Source organism: Anolis carolinensis, chromosome 6 (assembly GCF_035594765.1).
Source record: "Anolis carolinensis isolate JA03-04 chromosome 6, rAnoCar3.1.pri, whole genome shotgun sequence".
Classification (NCBI taxonomy): Eukaryota; Metazoa; Chordata; class Lepidosauria; order Squamata; family Dactyloidae; genus Anolis; species Anolis carolinensis.
Genome location: NC_085846.1, coordinates 14,372,391 through 14,392,673, shown reverse-complemented (window position 1 = coordinate 14,392,673; position 20,283 = coordinate 14,372,391). Strand labels below are relative to the sequence as shown.

The window sequence follows — 20,283 nt, the reverse complement described above, 5'->3', positions numbered from 1 at the left end:
AAATTCCTCTCTTTTCTTAGTGTTCTTTATTTACTGCCCTGATTTTAGAGGTTTTTTAAAATACAGAAAACAGAAGAATTCCAGACATGAAACAATCAGGACAAGTTAACCCCTCGCAACGAAGGATTCCCCTAGGTAGGTAGCAGCCAGGCTCTGAAGCTGTGAGGCCATTCAATGCTAATCAAGCTGGCCAATTGCAACATTCACACTTGCCTCAAACAGACAAGAGTTCTTTCTTCCACCCTGGAAATTTCAGATACAGCAGAATCTCACTTATCCAAGCCTCGCTTATCCAAGTTTCTGGATTATCCAAGACATTTTTGTAGTCAATGTTCGAAATATATCGTGATATTTTGGTGCTAAATTCATAAATACAGTAATTACAACATAACATTACTGCATATTGAACTACTTTTTCTGTCAAATTTGTTGTATAACATGATGTTTTGGTGCATAATTTGTAAAATCATAACCTAATTTGATGATTAATAGGCTTTTCCTTAATCCCTCCTTATTATCCAAGATATTCGCTTATCCAAGCTTCTGCCGGCCCGTTTAGCTTGGATAAGTGAGACTCTACTGTATATAAACCCCACTTGACTAGTTCCCAACACCTCACAACCTCCGTTGAATCCTGCCATAGATGTGGGCGAAACATCAGGAGAGAATGCTTCTGAAAACATGGCTATACAGCCTGGAAAACTCACCGCCTTCTTGGGCGTCTTGATACATTTCTACAGCACCAGTGCGATTAAACTTGGGCTCTCCGGGTGTTTTGGACTCCAACTCCCGCCATTCCTAACCGCCTCAGGCCCCTTCCTTTTCCCCCTCAGCCGCTTAAGCGGCTGAGGGGGAAAAGGAAGGGGCCTGAGGCGGTTAGGAATGGCGGGAGTTGGAGTCCAAAACACTTGGGAGGGCCCAACTTGGCCCCAAACCTGATATAGATGCCATTTTCCTTGCCTAAGAATGCCTCTTTCTGTCTTCTTCTTCTCCTCCTGGTGATCCCAGGCGTCCGGGCAGCCCAACCTGCTGCAAGGGAAGGCAAGCAGGAAGGTAGCAAAGCAGGCCTGGGAGGAGGAGGAGGAGGAGGAAAGCCATGCGCGCGGGCACGCGGGGGGAAAGCCCGGGGCTCACACCGCCTCCCCACGTGCGCCTGCCTCTCTCCATCTCCCCGCCCCGCGCCCGGCCCAGGATCCGCCTGCCTGCCAGCTGCCGAGGCCCCGCGACATGTGCGCCACGAAGCAGGGCCAGGCACGTGAGAGGAGGAGAGAGAGAGGGAGAGAACGCGAGCGAGCCAGGGAGGCTCCGTGCGCAGACACGAGACCCGGCCGGCGCCTCCCCAAAGCGGGCCCCACACAGCAAGGGAGAAAGAGAGAGAGCAAAAGCGCCCGCCCGAGCGGGGTTTCCGCGCCCCGCCGGGCAACGACAACCACAACAACAAGAGGATTGCCAAAAAGAACACAGAGAGAAGGTTCTGTGCAAAGCAGGGGGGAAAAAGGGGGGGAGGTTGTTAACCACGGGGATGCCCTCTTACTGTTGTTATTGTTGTTGGGTTTCTCCTTGGAGGGTGCATCTACACTGCAGAATTGATGCGCTTTGACACCACTTGGGGTCCACCAGACCCTTGCCATACAATGCACTTTAAAACTGCATTATGTTCTCATGATGATGAAACTGTATTATATGCGCACAATAATGATAATAATAATAGATTTTTCTTGTTGTTGGGTTCCTCCTTGGAGGGTGCATCTACACTGCAGAATTGATGCGCTTTGACACTGCTTGGGGTCCACCAGACCCTTGCCATCCATTGCACTTATATTATTATTACATTATTATATGATAATAATAATAATAATAGTTTTCTTGTTGTAGGTCCACCAGATCCTTGCCATACATTGCACTTTGAAACTGCATTATATGCTCATAATAATAGAGTTCTCTTGTTGTTAGAGGTCCACCAGACCCTTGCCAAACATTGCACTTTGAAACTGCATTATATGCTAATAATAATACTAATAATAATAATAGTTTTCTTCTCGTTGGAGATCCACCAGACCCTTGCCATACAATGCACTTTGAAACTGCATTAGATGCTCATAATAATGATAATAATAATAGATTTTTCTTGTTGTTGGGTTTCTCCTTGGAGGGTGCATCTACACTGCAGAATTGATGCGCTTTGACACCACTTGGGGTCCACCAGACCCTTGCCATACAATGCACTTTGAAACTGCATTATATTCTCATAATAATAATAATAATGAAACTATTATATGCTCATAATAATGATAATAATGATAAAAGCAGGATATAAATGTAGTAAATGTAGTAATAATAATAATAATAGAGTTTTCTTGTTGTTGGGTTCCTCCTTGGAGGGTGCATCTACACTGCAGAATTGATGCGCTTTGATGCTGTTTGGGGCCCATCAGACCCTTGCCATACATTGCACTTTGAAACTGCATTATATTCTCATCATCATCATAATAAGAGTTTTCTTGTTGTTAGAGGTCCACCAGATCCTTACCGTACATTGCACTTTGAAACTGCATTATATGCTGCTAATAATAATAATAATAATAATAATAATAATAATAATAATAATAAGAGTTTTCTTGTTGTTGCAGGTCCACCAGACCTTTACCATACATTGCACTTTGAAACTGCATTATATGCTCATGATAATGATAGATTTTTCTTCTTGTTGTTGGGTTCCTTCTTTGAGAGTGCATCTACACTGCAAAAGTGACGCGCTTTGACACCACTTGGGGCTATTCAGACCCTTGCCATACAATGCACTTTGAAACTGCATTATATTCTCATAATAATGATGATGATGATGAAACTGTAATATATGCTCATAATAATGATAATAATAATAATAGATTTTTCTCGTTGTTGTTGGGTTCCTCCTTGGAGGGTGCATCTACACTGCAGAACTGATGCGATTCTTTTGGACACCACTTGGGGTCCAGCAGACCCTTGCTATACATTGCACTTTGAAACTGCATTATATGCTCATAATAATAATACATTTATTATAATATATAATAATAATAATATATACATATAATATATATAATAATGTAATATAATATAATATAATACCAATAATACTATGTAAAGGTAAAGGTTTTCCCTTGACATTAAGTCTAATTCAGTCTGACGGGGCGGTTGGCGCTCATCTCCATTTCTAAGATGAAAAGCTGCTGTTGACACCTAGGTCATGTGGCCGGCATGATTGCACAGAGCACTGCTACCTTCCCGCTGGAGCGGTACCTATTGATATACTCACATTTGCATGTTTTTAAACTGCAAGGTTGGCAGAAGCTGGGGCTAAGAGCGGAAGCATACCCTGCTCCCCGGATTTGAACCACTGACCCTTTGGACAGCAAGTTCAGCGGAGGCTCCACATAATATATAATACTAATATTGTTCTATGCTAATAATATAATATATATACATATAATATTGATAATAATATTATAATGTAATACAATATAATACTAATAATACAATATAATTGTATAAAATAATTATATATAATAATATTGTGCTATGTGAATAATATAATACATATTATATACAGTACATATAATATTGATAAAATCTAATGTAATATAATATTAGTAATACAATATAATAAACTATAATATTTTAATATAATAATACTAATATATTAAATATAAAACTTCTGATAATATATAATATGTAATGATATACTGTTTTGTTATTGTATATTGTAATGTTTTTGATTGTGAACTGCTTTGAGTCTACGTATGGAGAGATAAAGCGGGGTATAAATAAATAAATAAATAATATTATTGTTATTACACTACCCATATAATGCAGTTTTTTATTACACTGCTCATATAATGCAGTTTCATGTACAGAACATCACAGCACACATGCATATTAGGTCCAAGTGTTGGATTTGTCTCCCAAAGGCCTAGAATATTAGAGGTATTTTCGTAGAATGTGCACAGTTCCCAGAAGTGTTTCATCATCATCATCATCATTATTATTATAATTATTTGTTACCCACCAGCAAGGGGCAGGATTCAACAAAGTCAAAATATATGAAGTTTCAAACTGCATTGGTAGGCTGTTAGGAATTGTGGGAGTTGAAGTCCAAAACATCTGGAGGGACAAAGTTTGCCCATACTTTATCTATACCTTTAAAAGTAATGCATTTTGATGCCACTTTATCAACCATGGCACAATGGTATAGAGAATCATTGGGATTGATGTTTTACAAGGTCCTTAGCTTTGTCTGGCCAGTGAGTGTTGGTGCCTCACCAAACTACAACTCCCATGATTCTAATAGCATTGAACCATAGTAGTTCAAGTGGTGACAAAACTACAACTAGCTCTTTAATAATTGTGCAGTGGAAGGTAATGGCAAGTAATGCCTTTTCTGCACATCTGTCTTGATTTTCACCTGGCAACCCGAGTCTAATCCTGGTAGTGTATGCGTGTTGGTACAGGTTGAGCATCCCTTATCTGGAATTCCAAAAAAGAGACCCAAAGTGGCTAACCATGAAAACAATACGATATATAATTCAAGATTCCTGAATTCCTGTTCTCTCTGGGCCCTCTTAAACTACAGAGTTACATTGATATGACCCATTTTGACCACCATGGCTGCAGAAGGAACCCTGGGATTTGTAGTTTTGTGGAGCACTAGACCTCTCTGGCTGAGAATTCTTAATATTTCACAATACTACGAATCCCAGGATTCTGTATGATAGGATGGATCTACACTGCCATATAATCCATTTCAAAGCAGATGATCTGGATTCAGAAACTGGATTATAGGCTAGTGTAGTTGGGGCCTTAATGCCAGAAATAACAAAAGGGGGGATTCTCTGTATAAATCAGGGATGGAAATCATGCATCCACCCAAATGCAGTGTTGATAATCAGGAGTTCCAAAAAAATATGAAGGAAAGGGGGCTATTTATATTGAAAATTCTTGTTATCTTGAGACAGAAGTGGATTCGTGACTAGTGATTTAGAGATAAAGCAGTTGATTGTCTTGTTTTCATCCTACAGAATCATGAGATTTGTAGCTGGAGAGCCATAATATCTGCCTGCCTACATAAAATCCCTATACTAAAAATCCAAGCATTCCAAAGGATGGAACCATGTCAATTAGAGTGGTGTGAAACTGATACAGTTTGTATACTGCAGACACACCCGGACTATAATTCTCAAGGGTCTCACAGGATGCATCTATACTGTAAAATTAATGCAATTTGACACCACTTTGACTGCCCTGGCTCAAGGCTATTGAACCCTGGAAGTTGGCCAGAAGGTTGAAGACCCTGCAAAACTACAACTCCCACAATTACATAGCATTGAGCCATGTTGGTTAAAGTGCTACCAAACTGCATTATTTCTAGACGCACTCTCAGTTGCAACGGATGGGAAGTTGACAAGTCAGGAGCCAAATGAGGTCGAGTAGAAGCTATGATAGAGGGGGAGAAAGAACAATGTCTGAGAGAACTATGGCAGGCATGGGCAAACTTGGACCCTCCAGGTGTTTTGGACTTCAACTCTCACAATTCCTAACAGCCGGTAGGCTGTTAGGAATTGTGAGAGTTGAAGTCCAAAACACCTGGAGGGTCCAAGTTTGCCCCTGCCTCAACTATAGGGTCAAGTAGTTTCACATACTGCCAAGCTTTGTGGTTTAAGAACTACCCCCTCCCAGAATTTACCAAATGTGGATGATATAATTCCTTCCAAAATTACATCACCTTTTCAGTTTACATCACTTTATGACATCACCGGCTACTACTGGTGTGACAGGTTGTCATTGCGACTGAACTAGGAGTCAACTCAGAGGGCTGAGATCTTTGAGACATTTCCTGAAGACATGAATCCCATGGATCCCAATGGAATTAATTAAATTTCCCTGTTTTTTTCCTCTCTCTCCATAACCACACGCAATAGATTTTCAACACTGCATTTCAAACAAAACCTCCAATATCTCATGGGACTCAACCACCCTTACCCACCAAAACAGGTGAAAGTAAAAAGGGGGACATTTCAGAATCAAGTTCCAAAAGGTAACATGCATTTGATATTATCAACCCAAAGCTCCAAAAGCCTGGAAAAAATCCATCAAAATATATGCATTTACAGCTTGTATCCTCCCACACTACGACTTGACAAGAAGAAAAATCAGAACATGAAGACAACCCAAACAGACATATATGTTTAGTTTCAACATTACTACAGCACCCGTTACTCCTGGCCCAATCTCCTGGGATTCCTTCTCCTTGACTCCCAATACTGTCAATGTAGTGGAAATATTACTGAAATTCTAAATACAGACAGTTCTCCACATTCACTGGGCTTAGAGGCAAGGGACCCCCATGAAAGTGGGGAAACTATGAATTAAAAATCACGCCTTTTTACTTGAGAGAACACCTTTCCAGGGTTATCTAGATTCTCCAGCTTTATGGTCAATTTGTGATGGACGTTGACCATACACCTGGACCCTACAAAAGCCTAGAGAAGTGTTCACTGTAGGAATCTCTCAGTCTTCCAATGCAACTCTATGCCAAAATTTATCATAACATTGGTGCTGGAGGACTTCATAGAGAGAACATATTAATTAAATCTATAAATAATCGAATCTGCAAAGGTGAAGCCCAGAAATGTGGAGGGCCAACTCTACCTGGGTAGGTATCAAGAAGCCTATTTCCACAAACCAGGAAGGGATGAAAAAACCCTCTATTTTCCTTCCACAGTCAACAAGATCAACATGTCCTTTCTTTTGTTCAAAGGTGAACGGTGTATACCTGGTACAAATATGCAATTATTTCAACAGCAAGAACACAAATAGAAACCAGGGTGGTGACTTTCAGGCACAATCTTTCTGATAGTCAAAAGAAGGCTACTATTATCCCTGCAACCTGAAGTTGGGATTGAAACCACCAATTCTCTCTGCAATCAAGTAGGTGGCACAAAAACACAGCCCGAGTTCCTTGTAACCAGAGAGAAAAGTCCTCTTTCCTTGTATCCTGGGTGGTGATGTCAAACCAGTTTCCTAGATTTGACACTTTGGAGTAAACAATGGATAGTCTGCATAATTTGATCTGAGGTTTTTATTTTTATTCAAAATCTGAAATTTTGACAAGGAACAAACAACGAGCCAAGGAAAGTAGATATACAGCCATCAGCGCTTTCAGCAACTAGAGGAGTATATTTAACCCTTTCCGTTCTCACTACGCCGTTTTTCTTCCCATGCATTGCTAACATTGCAAGAAAAAGGCCCCCAAGGAAGGACAATTTGGAGTACAAAAAGGATTTGGAACACACAAATGGCCCTGCATGAAAAATGTCAAACCATCTTTTCACTCCTAGTACCCTTACACTCAAAAACTGCAACCTCCCAAATCTGTTTTGTGTGTGTGTAAAAACAAGAACTACAAGTGCTAAGAGAGTGGTGAGCAATATATGGTTATACAGACAACCCTGAATTGCGAGTCCAAAAACAACTCGAGAGCTACACGTTGTTCACCCACTCCTGAACTAAGGAGTTAGACCTTTCTCCTTGCAATTTATTATTGTTACAGATATTACACAGAGACAAATCAAGTGGGCCCACGTCAGAGGCTGAAGCTTCTTAAAGTCCCAGTCTTTGCAGGGTGAATAGTTACTCTCATATATCCGCAATGCATCCATCTTTTTAGGAGCATATTTAGCACATGTTGCACAGATATCTGAGAAACATAATGGGAAAAAGCTCAAAGAAAACAGACCTTTGAAGAACCACTTCCACCAAGCAAGAAAACCACTTTTCCCATTGATTCCATGCCACCCTCCTGTTCAAGATCTGGCGGAGCTCACCTGTTTTGCTGCAGTGGTTGTCGTAATCGCTCCCCACTAGACCTTCTCCAGAGGAAGAGCAGACAGAAGACGACGACGCGCAAGAAGCAGGGCGGCTAAGGTCCACCACAACTCCGCTGGAAGGCGAGGCTGTAGGCTGGCTCCCCGGTGAAAAGGGTTGGTGGGCCGGGCTTGGGGGCAAACCATTTTCCAGTAAAAATTCGTCCAAGTCAACATATTCAATCTCGTTGTAGGGCAGAGTGCGCTCCCAAAGGAGGGAGCCCAGGTACGCACAGTGCCCCGGCCGCGAAATGCTGAGGTCATCTTCCATTTTGCGTTCCTTGTCTTTGATAACACCTGCAATGTGGCATAAAAGGGGGAGAGTTGTCTTTAGAAACAAGACTGGAAATGGGGAAAATTTAAGCATGTGACTGAATAGAAACACCACAAAGAAGTTTGACGGAAAATGAGAATCTAGGGACTGGGGTGTAATTATTTGATGAAGTATGGGAAATGTATAATTTGTTGGCTATGGAAATGGTATAGCAGTTGGAAGCCATCTTCAAAACCGCTGATTTAAATCTGTTTCTCCAGTAGGAAAGAGGGATTCCATGTTTAATGTGCTCTTCACATGAATGTTTGTCACTGAAGACCAGAATTGCTATTATTAAATAATAATACAATATATTGTATGGAATAAAACAGTACTACCTAAAACCAGTGTATATGAAGCATAACTGAGATGTATGCAACTGTTTGCAGTCAGACATGAGAAAGACAACAGCTCAAAGAATGAAGAGGAAAAAGCAAGCAATGAACACAGACAAATCCAGCTACAAACAATTCATTATAATTTGGAAGCAGAACTGAAAGTTTAAGCCAGAGGAGATTTCATTTGCACATCTGAAGAAAAATATGTTTATGGAGATCTGGATATGATTTCACAACTGATAAATAGGTTTCCTTTAATCTGGAAATTATCTTTCCAAAAGTGGAACTATTAACTCCAACACACATGACTCTTGCTGTTTCTGCAGACAGCCCCTCATCCCACCTTTGTTTACATGTATACATCCATGTAGAAAGAAATGCACAATGGTGTTTTTCCTGACAGGGTTTTTCTTGCCACTAGTCACCTCAAGTCTTGCTAAGAGTGTAGTTGCAGGAATCCATGGAGAGATGCCAGTGGTATGTAAAAGCATGTGCCAGTTAGCACTGTTCCACTAAGACTTGCAAGAGGCCATTGTTATGCGTCACTTCCATGCTAACTGAATAAAAGAGATTATTCAGAGTACCCGGTGAGACAGATGCACAGATTACTTGATAGATAGCTAAAGCCTTGAGAAGATTGTAGAATCTTTCCAGGGCTGCATTAAATCGCACATCTGGGCAGCAAGGGGCTTTGATCCCCAAAAAGCAATGGACACCTCCCCTTCTTCCAGGAAAAGAAGAAAAAGATTTAGGAATCAATGACTGGCATATTGTTAAAACTTGACATTGTAAAGATTTTTTGCACTTATTTTGGTTTTGAGAATGTCAGCTTTCTGAACCTCAGGTAAAAAGGCCACCTGAAAATAATCATGCAAACCAAGATTGGTCTTTGGTTGTGTCTGATTTTCTTGGCTGCTAACTGCAAATTAAAAAACACAAACCATGATAGATCATTGTGTTGTCAAAGGCTTTCATGGCCAGAATCACTGGGTTGCTGTGAGTTTTCTGGGCTGTATGGCCATGTTCCAGAAGCATTTTCTCTTGACGTTTCGCCCACATCTATAGCAGGCATAAATCATGTTATGCCATCCTCTGGACACAGACCTAACCCCAGATAAGTTAACCTCAGATAACGAAGGAAGAAGGGGATTCCCACCTATCCTTCAATATCAGCAGGCATAATAACCAAAGCCAACATTTGCGATATGGAGCCTCCGATGGCCTAGGGGATAAAAGCCTTGTGACTTGAAGGTTGGGTTGCTGACCTGAAAGCTGCCAAGTTTGAATCCCACCCGGGGAGAGTGCGGATGAGCTCCCTCTATCAGCTCCAGCTCCATGCGGGGTCATGAGAGAAGCCTTGGTAAAACATCCAAGCGTCCCCTGGGCAACGTCCTTGCAGACGGCCAATTCTCTCACTCCAGAAGCAACTCCGGTTGCTCCTGACACGAAAAAAAAATATTAGCGGTTTCCTTTGCCCATTTCCTTGGGCTCTGATGCATATTTATTTCACTGTTTATTTACATTCTTGAAGCTGAAGGGCTCAAAAACAGACAATGCTCTCTGACTAAAAGACAAAGTCATTGTTCCGCACGGCACCTGCCTATTGAACCATGCATCCCGTGTGTGTTGTTGAGGCGTGGATAGATAAAAGGATGAGCACATGATAAAAGGCACGGATGGATTATACAGATATATGGTGTGGTGGCGGAAAGCTCCAAAATTCAGACAGCCAAGGCCCATGAGAGACGGAGATGCTGCTGCCAAAACCTGCTAGGGCCCCATCCCTATCTCCCCAGCCCTAGCCGGCTGCGTGCCGCTCACCAGCAAAACGTGAGTGCCGGCCTCACCTCGGATGACCCCTGTGCCAGGCCACACTTCATTGGGCTTTGGGACTCTCCCTCTCCCTTGGAGCTCTTTCAGTCCATCTGCCTGCCTGAATTTGAATCCCTTTAACCCCCCCTCACTCCTTGGTCCTGGTGGGACAGCGGCCACAGAGTGACCCTGCTGTGTGTGTGTGTGTCAGATTGGAGGAGGGAATGAGAGTGAGCGTGCACACATGACCCTTCAGTGCTGTTCAGATCCAATCCTCATCTCTCCTGTGATAGAATTTAAAGGATGTTTAGCATGCAAAGCCCTCGCACAGGAACGCGTTGGAACAACAAGGAGAAAACAAAAGACTCCGCTCTTCGTACTCATATTCTCATAGTCTGTCCTCCAAACCAGAACTGGAAAAAGTTTATAACACTGGGCTTCCATGTCCACGGATTCAACCACCCACACCTTGAAAATATCATTTAAAAATTCCAGAAAGCAAACCTTGATTTCACAATTTTATGTATGGGACATCACTTTGCTATGCCATTATATATAATAGAACCTCAGTATCATGGATTTGGGGATGGGAGGACCTGGAGCAAAACCTTTATGGGTACCAAGGACCAACTGTGGTCCAACAAACTTCATTCTACAGTCTACCAAACATGAAGGAGTGACTTGCGTATTTCATGAACCTGCCTCTCTCTGGGCATCTTTCTCCCACCATTCCAGCACTCCTTGTTTGCACACACACAGCTCCTACAACCCTACAACAACCCAGGAAGCCTCACTTTCTTCCTGATGTGCCCGAGGCTGCCAGCCTCACCACCTAACACCTAGCTTTAGTGGTAGTGATGTTATTTACAGGGCAAGAGACTACCGGAGGTGCCCAACCCTCTGCACGAGGCTCAGGCGGCCCTGGGAGTGGCACGCCATACCTGAGCCCTGACTCTGCCTGGACACGTGGGAGAGAAGTCCAGGCCCAGCTGACAGTCTCTGGCAACACCAGCCTGGCGCCCCGAAACTAGGCGGGTCACCTGCAACACCCCATGGATTGCCTAGGTTTGACCTTCACCCAACTCCCGATCCTGGGCAACTGTCTCACTCTGATTTATCCCAGGACATTCTCTCTCCTCCCTTTTTTTCCAGAGCACTTCCCTTATCATCTGCCATGAAAATGTCAGAGAGGATTGGGAGAACAGAGTGCTAAGTAGTGGCAGTTCCTGATTCCATCCTCAGAGGGGCAGCCATGGGGAAGTTCTTAGGCCTCAGTTTTGCCCATCTGTAAAATGTGAACAATATAAAACACAGCTTAGATCTAATTTGAGAGTATATATGATGAGATACATTACTTAACAAGGGAGGGTAGCTATTTATGAGTATAAACAATTGAAATAACCACAGCACATAGCAAATAATGTTGAAGTTATGAGAAGTATGTAGAGCAACACAGTTCATAAATGAAATGATAAGCATTCTGTCAACACTCTCAACCTTGCCTCTTAGTATCAACTCTGTACCACACCAACACTTTGCAAATCAAATCCAACTTACCCCTTAACCCCGGTCTCGTCAATCTTTGCAACTCAAAGTCAAAGGCCAACTTCAGCCAAATGTCCTTCACAGCCAATGTCATCCAAATAAATCTGAAATCAGGGACAAAGCTTCTGATTTTGTCCTCACTAGAGGCCTACTAAAGAATCTGCACCTCAAGCCTCAGTTTCCCTCTTTCATGAAATGGGAATAGCAAACACAGCAACTGAGTTTGTGAAGAGTGCCAATGCATTGAAAGCCATCTTCCTGAAACAGCAGAAAACTCTAGGAATAATAGAACAAAACTTTAGCCGTTCAGCCTGCAATCCCATGGATGCTTACTTAAGAGAACACTCCACTGGATGTGGTGGGACTTACTTCCAAGGGAACATACTTAGGATGCACATCACATTGGAGACTGACCAAAAACAAGGGGGGGGGGGGAACCTAAACAGAAAAACAAACCAGGTTCTCAGTGGCCGGAATTGTTATGAATAGATATACCTGCATTTCCTCTCTGCCCCCCCCCCCCTTTGTTTACTTTCTCTTTGACAGAAGAATGGCTGCTGCTCCTTGCTGTAAGAATTATCTGAATGGCACAGTGAGCTGTCCCCTGCCTCACCATCAAGACAAATTCAGTGTTATGTATATATGTGCTCACATTCATGCTTATATATGCTTCTCTCCTGTATTTGCAGCTGAAGAGGGCAAAACAGAAGCCTCAATGTGTACCATCTGACAGGCATGTCATGAACAACTGAGAATAAAAATATTAAAAATTCAAAAAAGCTGATCTCCACATACAGTCGAGCTCCCGCAGTCCCAGATGGCCAAATATATATAATATTTGAAAAGTTGACCTCCCCATGGAGTTGCTCTAGCAATCTCAAATGGCTAAAAAATGTGAAAATTTGACCTCCACATACTGTCTAGCTCAGGCATGGGCAAACTTTGGCCCTCCAGGTGTTTTGGACTTCAACTCCTACAATTCCAAATAGCTGTTAGAAATTGTGGAAGTTGGAGTTCAAAACAACTGGAAGACTGAGGGTTACCCATGCCTGGTCTAGCTGCTGAAGTCCCAAATGACTAAAAACATGGCAAATTTGGAAAGTTGGCCTCCACAGACAGACTAGTTCCAAATTGCCAACATTTTGGACAACCTGGTCTCCACATATAGTCATCGCCAATATGGTTGGAGATGATGGGAGTTGTGGGCCATTACCACTTGCCTGAGGTGCTAGCTCTAACAATCCCAGATGGCCAAAATAATGGAAAAACTGACCTCTCCCGGCTGTCCCAAATGGCCCAAAACACAGAAAATTTGAAAAGTTGGTCTCCTCATACAGTCTAGTTCCAGCAATTGTAAATGGCCAAAAACATTGAAAATTTGCAAAGTTGACTTAACCATACAGTCAAGCTCCAGGAGTCCCAAATGGCCCAAAATAAGGAAAATTTGAAAAGTTGACCTTCCCATACAGTCCAGATTCAGCAATCCCAAATGGCCAATGGATAGATAGATAGATAGATAGATAGATAGATAGATAGATAGATGATTGATAGATAGATAGATAGATAGATAGATAGATAGATAGATAGATAGATAGATAGATAGATATAAAATGGACTTCCACAGACAGGTCTAGCTCCAGCAGATCCAAATGGCACAAAACATCGAAAAGTTGACTTCCACATAGGGTCTAGCTCCAAAAGTCCCAAACAATCAAGCTCCAGGACTCCCAAATGGCAAAAAAACCCACATTGGAAATGTTAAAGCCTGACCTCCCCATATAGTCTAGCTCAGGCATGGGCAAACTTGGTCCCTCCAGGTGTTTTGGATTTCAACTCCCACCATTCCTAACAGCCTCAGGCCCCTTCCTTTCCCTCCTCAGCCGCTTAAGCGGTCCCAGGTGGCCAATAGTGTCATTTGGTTGCCCTCTCCCCCCGTCCCCCGTCCCCCCAAAAAGTGCCCCCAAATACCCACCATCCGCGTCGGTGTGTCCTCCTCCCATCCTGTGTGCCAGCCGGAGCTTCAGTGCCAGCTTGTGGATGGGAACTAAGTGCGCCTCTCTCTGCCCGATCTCAATCTCTCTGTGTTTTGGTGGGGCGTTGACCCCGGGTGGCACCCGAGATGAGTGGGTGGGTGGGACCGGCGAGAGGCTCCTTCTTCTCCTTCTTCTCCTCCCGACCCTCCTTGCCCTTCGATGCCCGCTCGTTTGCTCGCTCGCTCGTGCGCGAAAGACTTGCGCGAGTGTTTCCTGGGGCGAAGCGCTCCCGAGCTCAAGCGCCGCACGTTTCCCTCCCTCCTGCTGCGTCCCGTGGCCAGGCTGTGTGCAGCTTTAAGGGATTTACTGCTGCCTGCCAGCCAGCCAGCCAGCAGATGTAAGAGTGTGTGTGTGTGTGAGTGAGTGAGTGAGTGTGCGCGTACGCGTGCATGTACAGAAAATGCCGCGCGGTGGTGGATCACCCTGGAAAACCCTGATGAGCTGGCACCTCTCCAGCAGCCAGGATCCCTAGTGCCCAAACCTCCCTCCCCACTCCCTCCTATAGATCCCAGCTCTGTCAACCTATCCCCACCGGGGGCTCCTTGTTTCAAAATACTGTACTATTTATTTATTTACTGTATTTATATATCTCTTTTCTCACCCCAGGGCAGATGCAAAGCAGTTAGAATAATAGAATCAGAGTTGGAAGAGTCCTTGTGGGCTATCCAGTCCAACCTCCTGCCAAGAAGCAGGAAAATCACATTCAAAGCACCCCCTACGGATGGCTATCCAGTCTCTGTTTAAAAGCCTCCAGAGAAGGAGCCTCCACCACACACCGGGGCAGAGAGTTCCACTGCTTAACAGCTCTCACAATTAGGAAGTGCTTCCTAATGTTTAGATGGAATCTCCTTTCCTGTAGTTTGAAGCCACTGTTCTACATCCTACCAGTCTCCAGGGCAGCAGAAAACAAGCTTCCTCCCTCCTCCCTATGACTTCCCCTCACATATTGATACATGGCCCTCATCATGTCTCCTCTCAGCCTTCTCTTCTGCAGGCTAAACATGCCCAGCTCTTTCGGCCACTCCTCATAGAGCTTGTTCTCCAGACCCTTGATCATTTTCGTCGCCCTCCTCTGGACACATTCCAGCTTGTCAACATCCCCCTTCAATTGCGGTGTCCAAAATTGGACACAGTATTCCAGGTGTGGTCTGACCAAGGCAGAATATACAGGTAGCAACAAAAGGTTTACGACATAATAATGGCAAAATTCAATGCCTATCATACATATAAAACCAAATAATAAAATCTAAACAAAAAAAACATATAACTATGCATTAAATCAATAAGACCATTAAACATAAGATATAAACAACATTTAGACATGAAGACATAGAATTAAAAACACCTAATATAAACATTAAAATCACATGATCCAAAATACAGACGGGGCCATTCTAACTGTTAATTGCACATATTCCCTGTTTATTTCTTGCACTGCATTACTTTACTAGCCAAAACATGGTCCCACAGCCATGTCTTTGTTTTCTTTCTGAAAGCCAAGAGGGAGGGTGCTGATTTAATCTCACTGGGGAGGGAGTTCCAGAGCCAAGGAGCCACCACTGAGAAGGCCCCATCTCTCATCCCCACCAGCCGCGTTTGCAAAGCAAGCGGGACCAAGAGCAGAGCTTCCTCGGAAAATCTTTACCTCCGTGATGGTTCATAGAGGGAGATACTTTCAGATAGGTAAGCTGGGCCAGAATCGTTTAGGCCATTATAGGCTAAAACAGCACTTTGAATTGTGCTGATGTAACAGGGGGGTTGTGTGTTCTCCTATCTATATTTATTGGGAAGCCAGAGTTCTAGGCAACACTTTTCCCTGCCAAACAATCCACGGCAGACATTTATCTTGAACTGAAAAAAAATCTGACCCTCTCAATGCTCATCATCATCATCATCATCATCATCATTTAGTAAGTCTGTATGGTACAGTGGTTTGAGTGCTGGATTAGGATTCTGAAGACCAGAGTTCAAATCCCCCCATTCCGCCAAGGAAACCTACTAAGTGGCCTTGGGCAAATCACATTGTCTCAGCCTCAGAGGGTGGCATAGGCAAACCCTGCCCGCTAACAAATATTGCCAATAATAATAATAATAATAATAATAATAATAATAATAATAATAATAATAAACAATGCTTGGGAAGTGCTTGACTTGTGATTTTGTGATACAAGATCCAGCATATATATGTATCTCGTTCTCTGTCTTTGTGTCAATAATAATAATAATAATAATAATAATAATAATAATAATAATAATAATAATAATTCTTTAGTTATATCCTGCTTTTCTCCTTCATGGGACCCAAAGCGGCTTACAACATATTACAATCATATAAACAACAATCCAAATACACCAATAATAAGCAAACTATCATAAAATAAACAGTTTAAAACAACAATAGTATACATTCACATTCTTGTGGCATCATGTCAGATTATATTGCACTTTGTTCCAGTCCATAAACATTATGGTGTTTCTTATCACTCCAGCTTAGTTTCCTTCACTAAAGGCCTGTCTAAACAGGAAAGTTTTTAATTGGCCCCCTGATAGGGTTGGAAAGTTGGAAATGACTTGAAGGCACAACAACAAGGAGCGAAGCCCTATCCCAAGCACTTATCCATGGACATGTTCAAGGACACACCATCCAAACTGGGATTTCAAAATAAACAACAGCAGAGCAGTCCTGCTCTGCAGTATCCAGCATTTTGAAAGTTTTGTGAAAGATGCAGAAAGCTGGTATTTGCCACTTTCCCAGATTTTCAGGACTCCTAGCTCCAATACTTATCCTAAAGCTTTCCCTAACGCAGTGCCTCAGGCAAGAAGTGATGGGCCACAACTCCCATCATTTCTATGCATGTTCAAGATTAGTGTTATGGTCCAAAGCATTCAGGACTTCTATTCCACTGAAGGTCTTGGCTAGATTTCCCACCTCCTTGTTCGAATCTTTCAGTGAGGCCCCATCCAGAAGAGAACAAGGATTTGTGCATCATAGACATACAGATTAGTAGTGTAAGATCAGGGGCAGAGTTCAGAAAAGTTATTCAGGGGCTTCAATGCCCCACCATCCAACATTGCCACTGGGGACTCTGGGAGCTGTAGTTCAAAAAGGGAACACTTGCCTATGATTTTTCTTTTTGCTTTTGCAAAGAAATCTTTGAAGTTTTCCAGCTAAGCAAAATGTGGAAAGGGAGGAGAGAGGAGGAGGGGATTGGCGAGGAAGTGGTGGGGCTGGAGACAGAACGAAAGAGGAAACTAATTTCAGGAGTCCAGTTGAAACGGGGACACTGCGTGGGAAGCAACGCTCCCTTTAAGCTCCCCACCCCGCCACCCACGTGCCACCTCCAGTCCCAAAACCCAGATGGAAGGAGGCAGAAGTGAAAGCAAGGCTGAATGATCAGTTTCTGTGTAGGCCATCTGGATAGAATTGGAAGTGCGATAGGATGGGAGTACAGAAATATTGAGAGTGCATCTCATTAGCAGGCAGGCCTCAATCTCCATAATGCTCCCAAAGTAGGCCTTTTGATGTGGATTATTATTATCATCATCATCATCATCATCATCATCATCATCATCATCATCATTTTAAAAAGCAAGTTATTCACTGTGGAATCATAATGCCATTTGATATCACTTGAACTGCTGTGGCTCAATGCTATGGAGTCCTGGGACTTGCAGTTTGGTGAAACTACAATTTCCATGAGTTCTGTGTTGTCGAAGGCTTTCATGGCCGGAATCACTGGGTTGCTGTGAGTTTTCTGGGCTGTATGACCATGTTCCAGAAGCATTCTCTCCTGATGTTTCACCCACATCTTTGGCAGGCATCCTCAAAGGTTGTGAGGATGCCCACCATAGATGTGGGCAAAACGTCAGGAGAGAATGCTTCTGGAATATGGCCATACAGCCCGGAAAACTCACAGCAACCCTGCCATGATTGGCATAGAGCCATGGCAGTTAAAAAGTATGTCAAACTGCTTTAATTCTACAGTGTAGATGTACTCAAAGAAACAGGGGATAAGTTAAACAGAGAAATGGACAAATGGCTTAACAAATACAGGCCAGATGGCGTAGTTATGACAGGTAAGTGGCGATCAAAAAAGATGAGACTGGAAATAGAAGTATTAATGCAGAGCTTGAGAAAGTTATACTTTTGGAACTGCAGTTCCCCAAATTCCCTTGCTAGAATCCTACCCACCATGATGGCTGGGGAATTCTAGGAGTTGAATTCTCTGCATGTATGCACATCATGTATTTTGCTGTCTGGATAAATTCACTGGGGTCCCAAAAGCTGCCACTAGGTTATAACTGTTTTTGAAAGTACCACAATGTTCTTTGCTGATTGAAACTATGGATTAGCAAGGCAAAGATATTCAGGCAGGAAAGAGAGGCTTGACAATCGGGAATGAAAAGTGTGGGGGGAAGGGAGAGGTGAAGTTTGGACCCAAAGTGATAGAGAACTACATCAGATATAAATTTCAAAAGACAGGCTGGATGGGTGGACCTGGGTTCAAATTCTACTTTGTGCACAACACAATAGTACTGCTGACCTGAGCAAACCCATCCCACATTTCCCTAACTATAACATGGGATTAAAATGACTCTGTTATTTCAAGGGCAAACACGACAATTGGGGGTACGTGATAGACAGAGGCTGCATCTACACTGGTAGAGTTAGTGTAGTTTGACCCCACTTGAACTGCTTGCAATCCTGGGAGTTGTGTTTGGATGAGGCACCAGCACTCTTTGGCAGAGAAGGCTGAGGACCTTGCAAAACTGCAACTCCCATGACTTTATAACATTGAGCAAGGGCAGTTAAAGTGATACCAAACTGCATTCATTCTACATGGTGGAGGTACCCACACAGATAGATCTACAGTACTTCAAAATTAAAGGTCGAAATGGATCATGTCTACTCAGAGATACATTTGATACATACACATAGGCAAGTGTGGAAGCAGTGATAGGGAGAAAGGCATGGTGTGGCGTAGAATAAGACAGCATAGGATGGCATGAGATGGAATGGCATGGTATAGGATGGCATTGGGATGGGACGGCTTAGAATAGTGTGGGTCAGGATGGCATAGAAGGGTATGGGATCGAATGGCTTAGGATGGCATGAGCTGGGATGGCATTGGATGATCTGGGATGGGAGAGCAGAGTCTGGCATGGGTCAAGATGGCATGAGATGGCGTGGCAGGACAGGATGGGACGACACGAGATGGTATGAAGGGACAGCATTGGTCAGAGTGGCACAGAATGGCATGAGTTGGGATAGTATTGGATGGCATAGGAAGGCATGGGTTGAGATGGCACGGGCCAGGATGGCAGGACAGCATAGGTCAGGGTGGCATAGAAAAGCATGAGATAACATAGCATAGAACAGGATGGCATAAGAAGGGGATAGAATAGGATGCCATGGGCTGGGGTGGCATAGAATGGCGTGGGACAGCATAGAGGGTGGCATTTCAATGGAATGGCATAGGCTGGCTTGGGATTGGATTGCAGATGGTGGCACAGGACAGGAAGATATAGGATGGCATAGGAATAGGATGGCATAGGATGTGATGGCATACAGGGTGACATATCAATGGGGTGGCATAGGCTGGCATGGGACGGGAGGATATAGGATGGCATTGGAATGGGGTGGCATAGAATGGGATGGCATAGCCATAGATTGTGGCATTTCAATGGGGTGGCATAGGCTGGCATGGGACGGGAGGATATAGGATGGCATTGGAATGGGGTGGCATAGAATGGGATGGCATAGCCATAGATTGTGGCATTTCAGTTGGATGGCATAGGCTGGCATGGGACTGGCTCACAGAATTTGGCACGGGATAGGAGGCTATAAGATGGCATTGAAATGGGATGGCATAGGCTGGCATGGGATGATATAGGATAGGATCAGATGGGTTGGCATAGGCTGGCTTGGGGCAAGCGGATATAGGGTGGCTTTGGAATGGGATGGCATGGGATGTGATGCATAGAGGGTGGCATTTCAATGGGATAGCATAGCTGGCACGGGACAAGAGGCTATAAGATGGCATTGGAATGGGATGGCATAGGCTGGCATGGGACGAGAGGATCTAGAGTGGCATCAGATGGGATGGCATTGGCTGGCATGGCACAGGAGGACATAGGATGGCATTGGAATGGGTTGGCATAAGCTGGCATGGGACGGGAGGACATAGAATGGCATTGGATGGATTGGCATAGGCTGTCATGGGATGGAAAGACATAGGATGGCATTGGAATGGGTTGGCATAGGCTGGCATGGGACGGGAGGATCTAGGGTGGCATCAGATGGGATGGCATAGGCTGGCATGGGACAGGAGGACATAGGA

At 43.6% G+C, this 20,283-nt stretch overlaps 1 protein-coding gene and 1 long non-coding RNA gene across 3 annotated transcripts in view; one reads left to right on the top strand and one right to left on the bottom strand.

The window, feature by feature from the left end:
- dbp (D-box binding PAR bZIP transcription factor) overlaps positions 1-20,283 on the bottom strand; it is a 28,087-nt gene that overhangs the window by 7,535 nt on the left and 269 nt on the right. Inside the window, exons 1-2 of one of the 2 annotated variants that reach the window (XM_008117193.3) lie at positions 13,882-15,818; positions 7,863-8,198 (exon numbers count right to left, since the gene is read on the bottom strand). In XM_008117193.3, the coding sequence (XP_008115400.1) occupies positions 7,863-8,198; positions 13,882-13,909 (364 nt within the window). In that variant the 5' untranslated portion in view covers positions 13,910-15,818. Of the gene's footprint in view, positions 1-7,862; positions 8,199-13,881; positions 15,819-20,283 lie in introns of those variants that run through there. The other variant, XM_062958127.1, reaches the window with a different exon arrangement.
- Positions 792-9,500, top strand: LOC134292622 (uncharacterized). The gene is made up of 2 exons (XR_009999874.1): positions 792-1,471; positions 6,797-9,500. It is a non-coding gene; the product is annotated as an uncharacterized LOC134292622 (long non-coding RNA).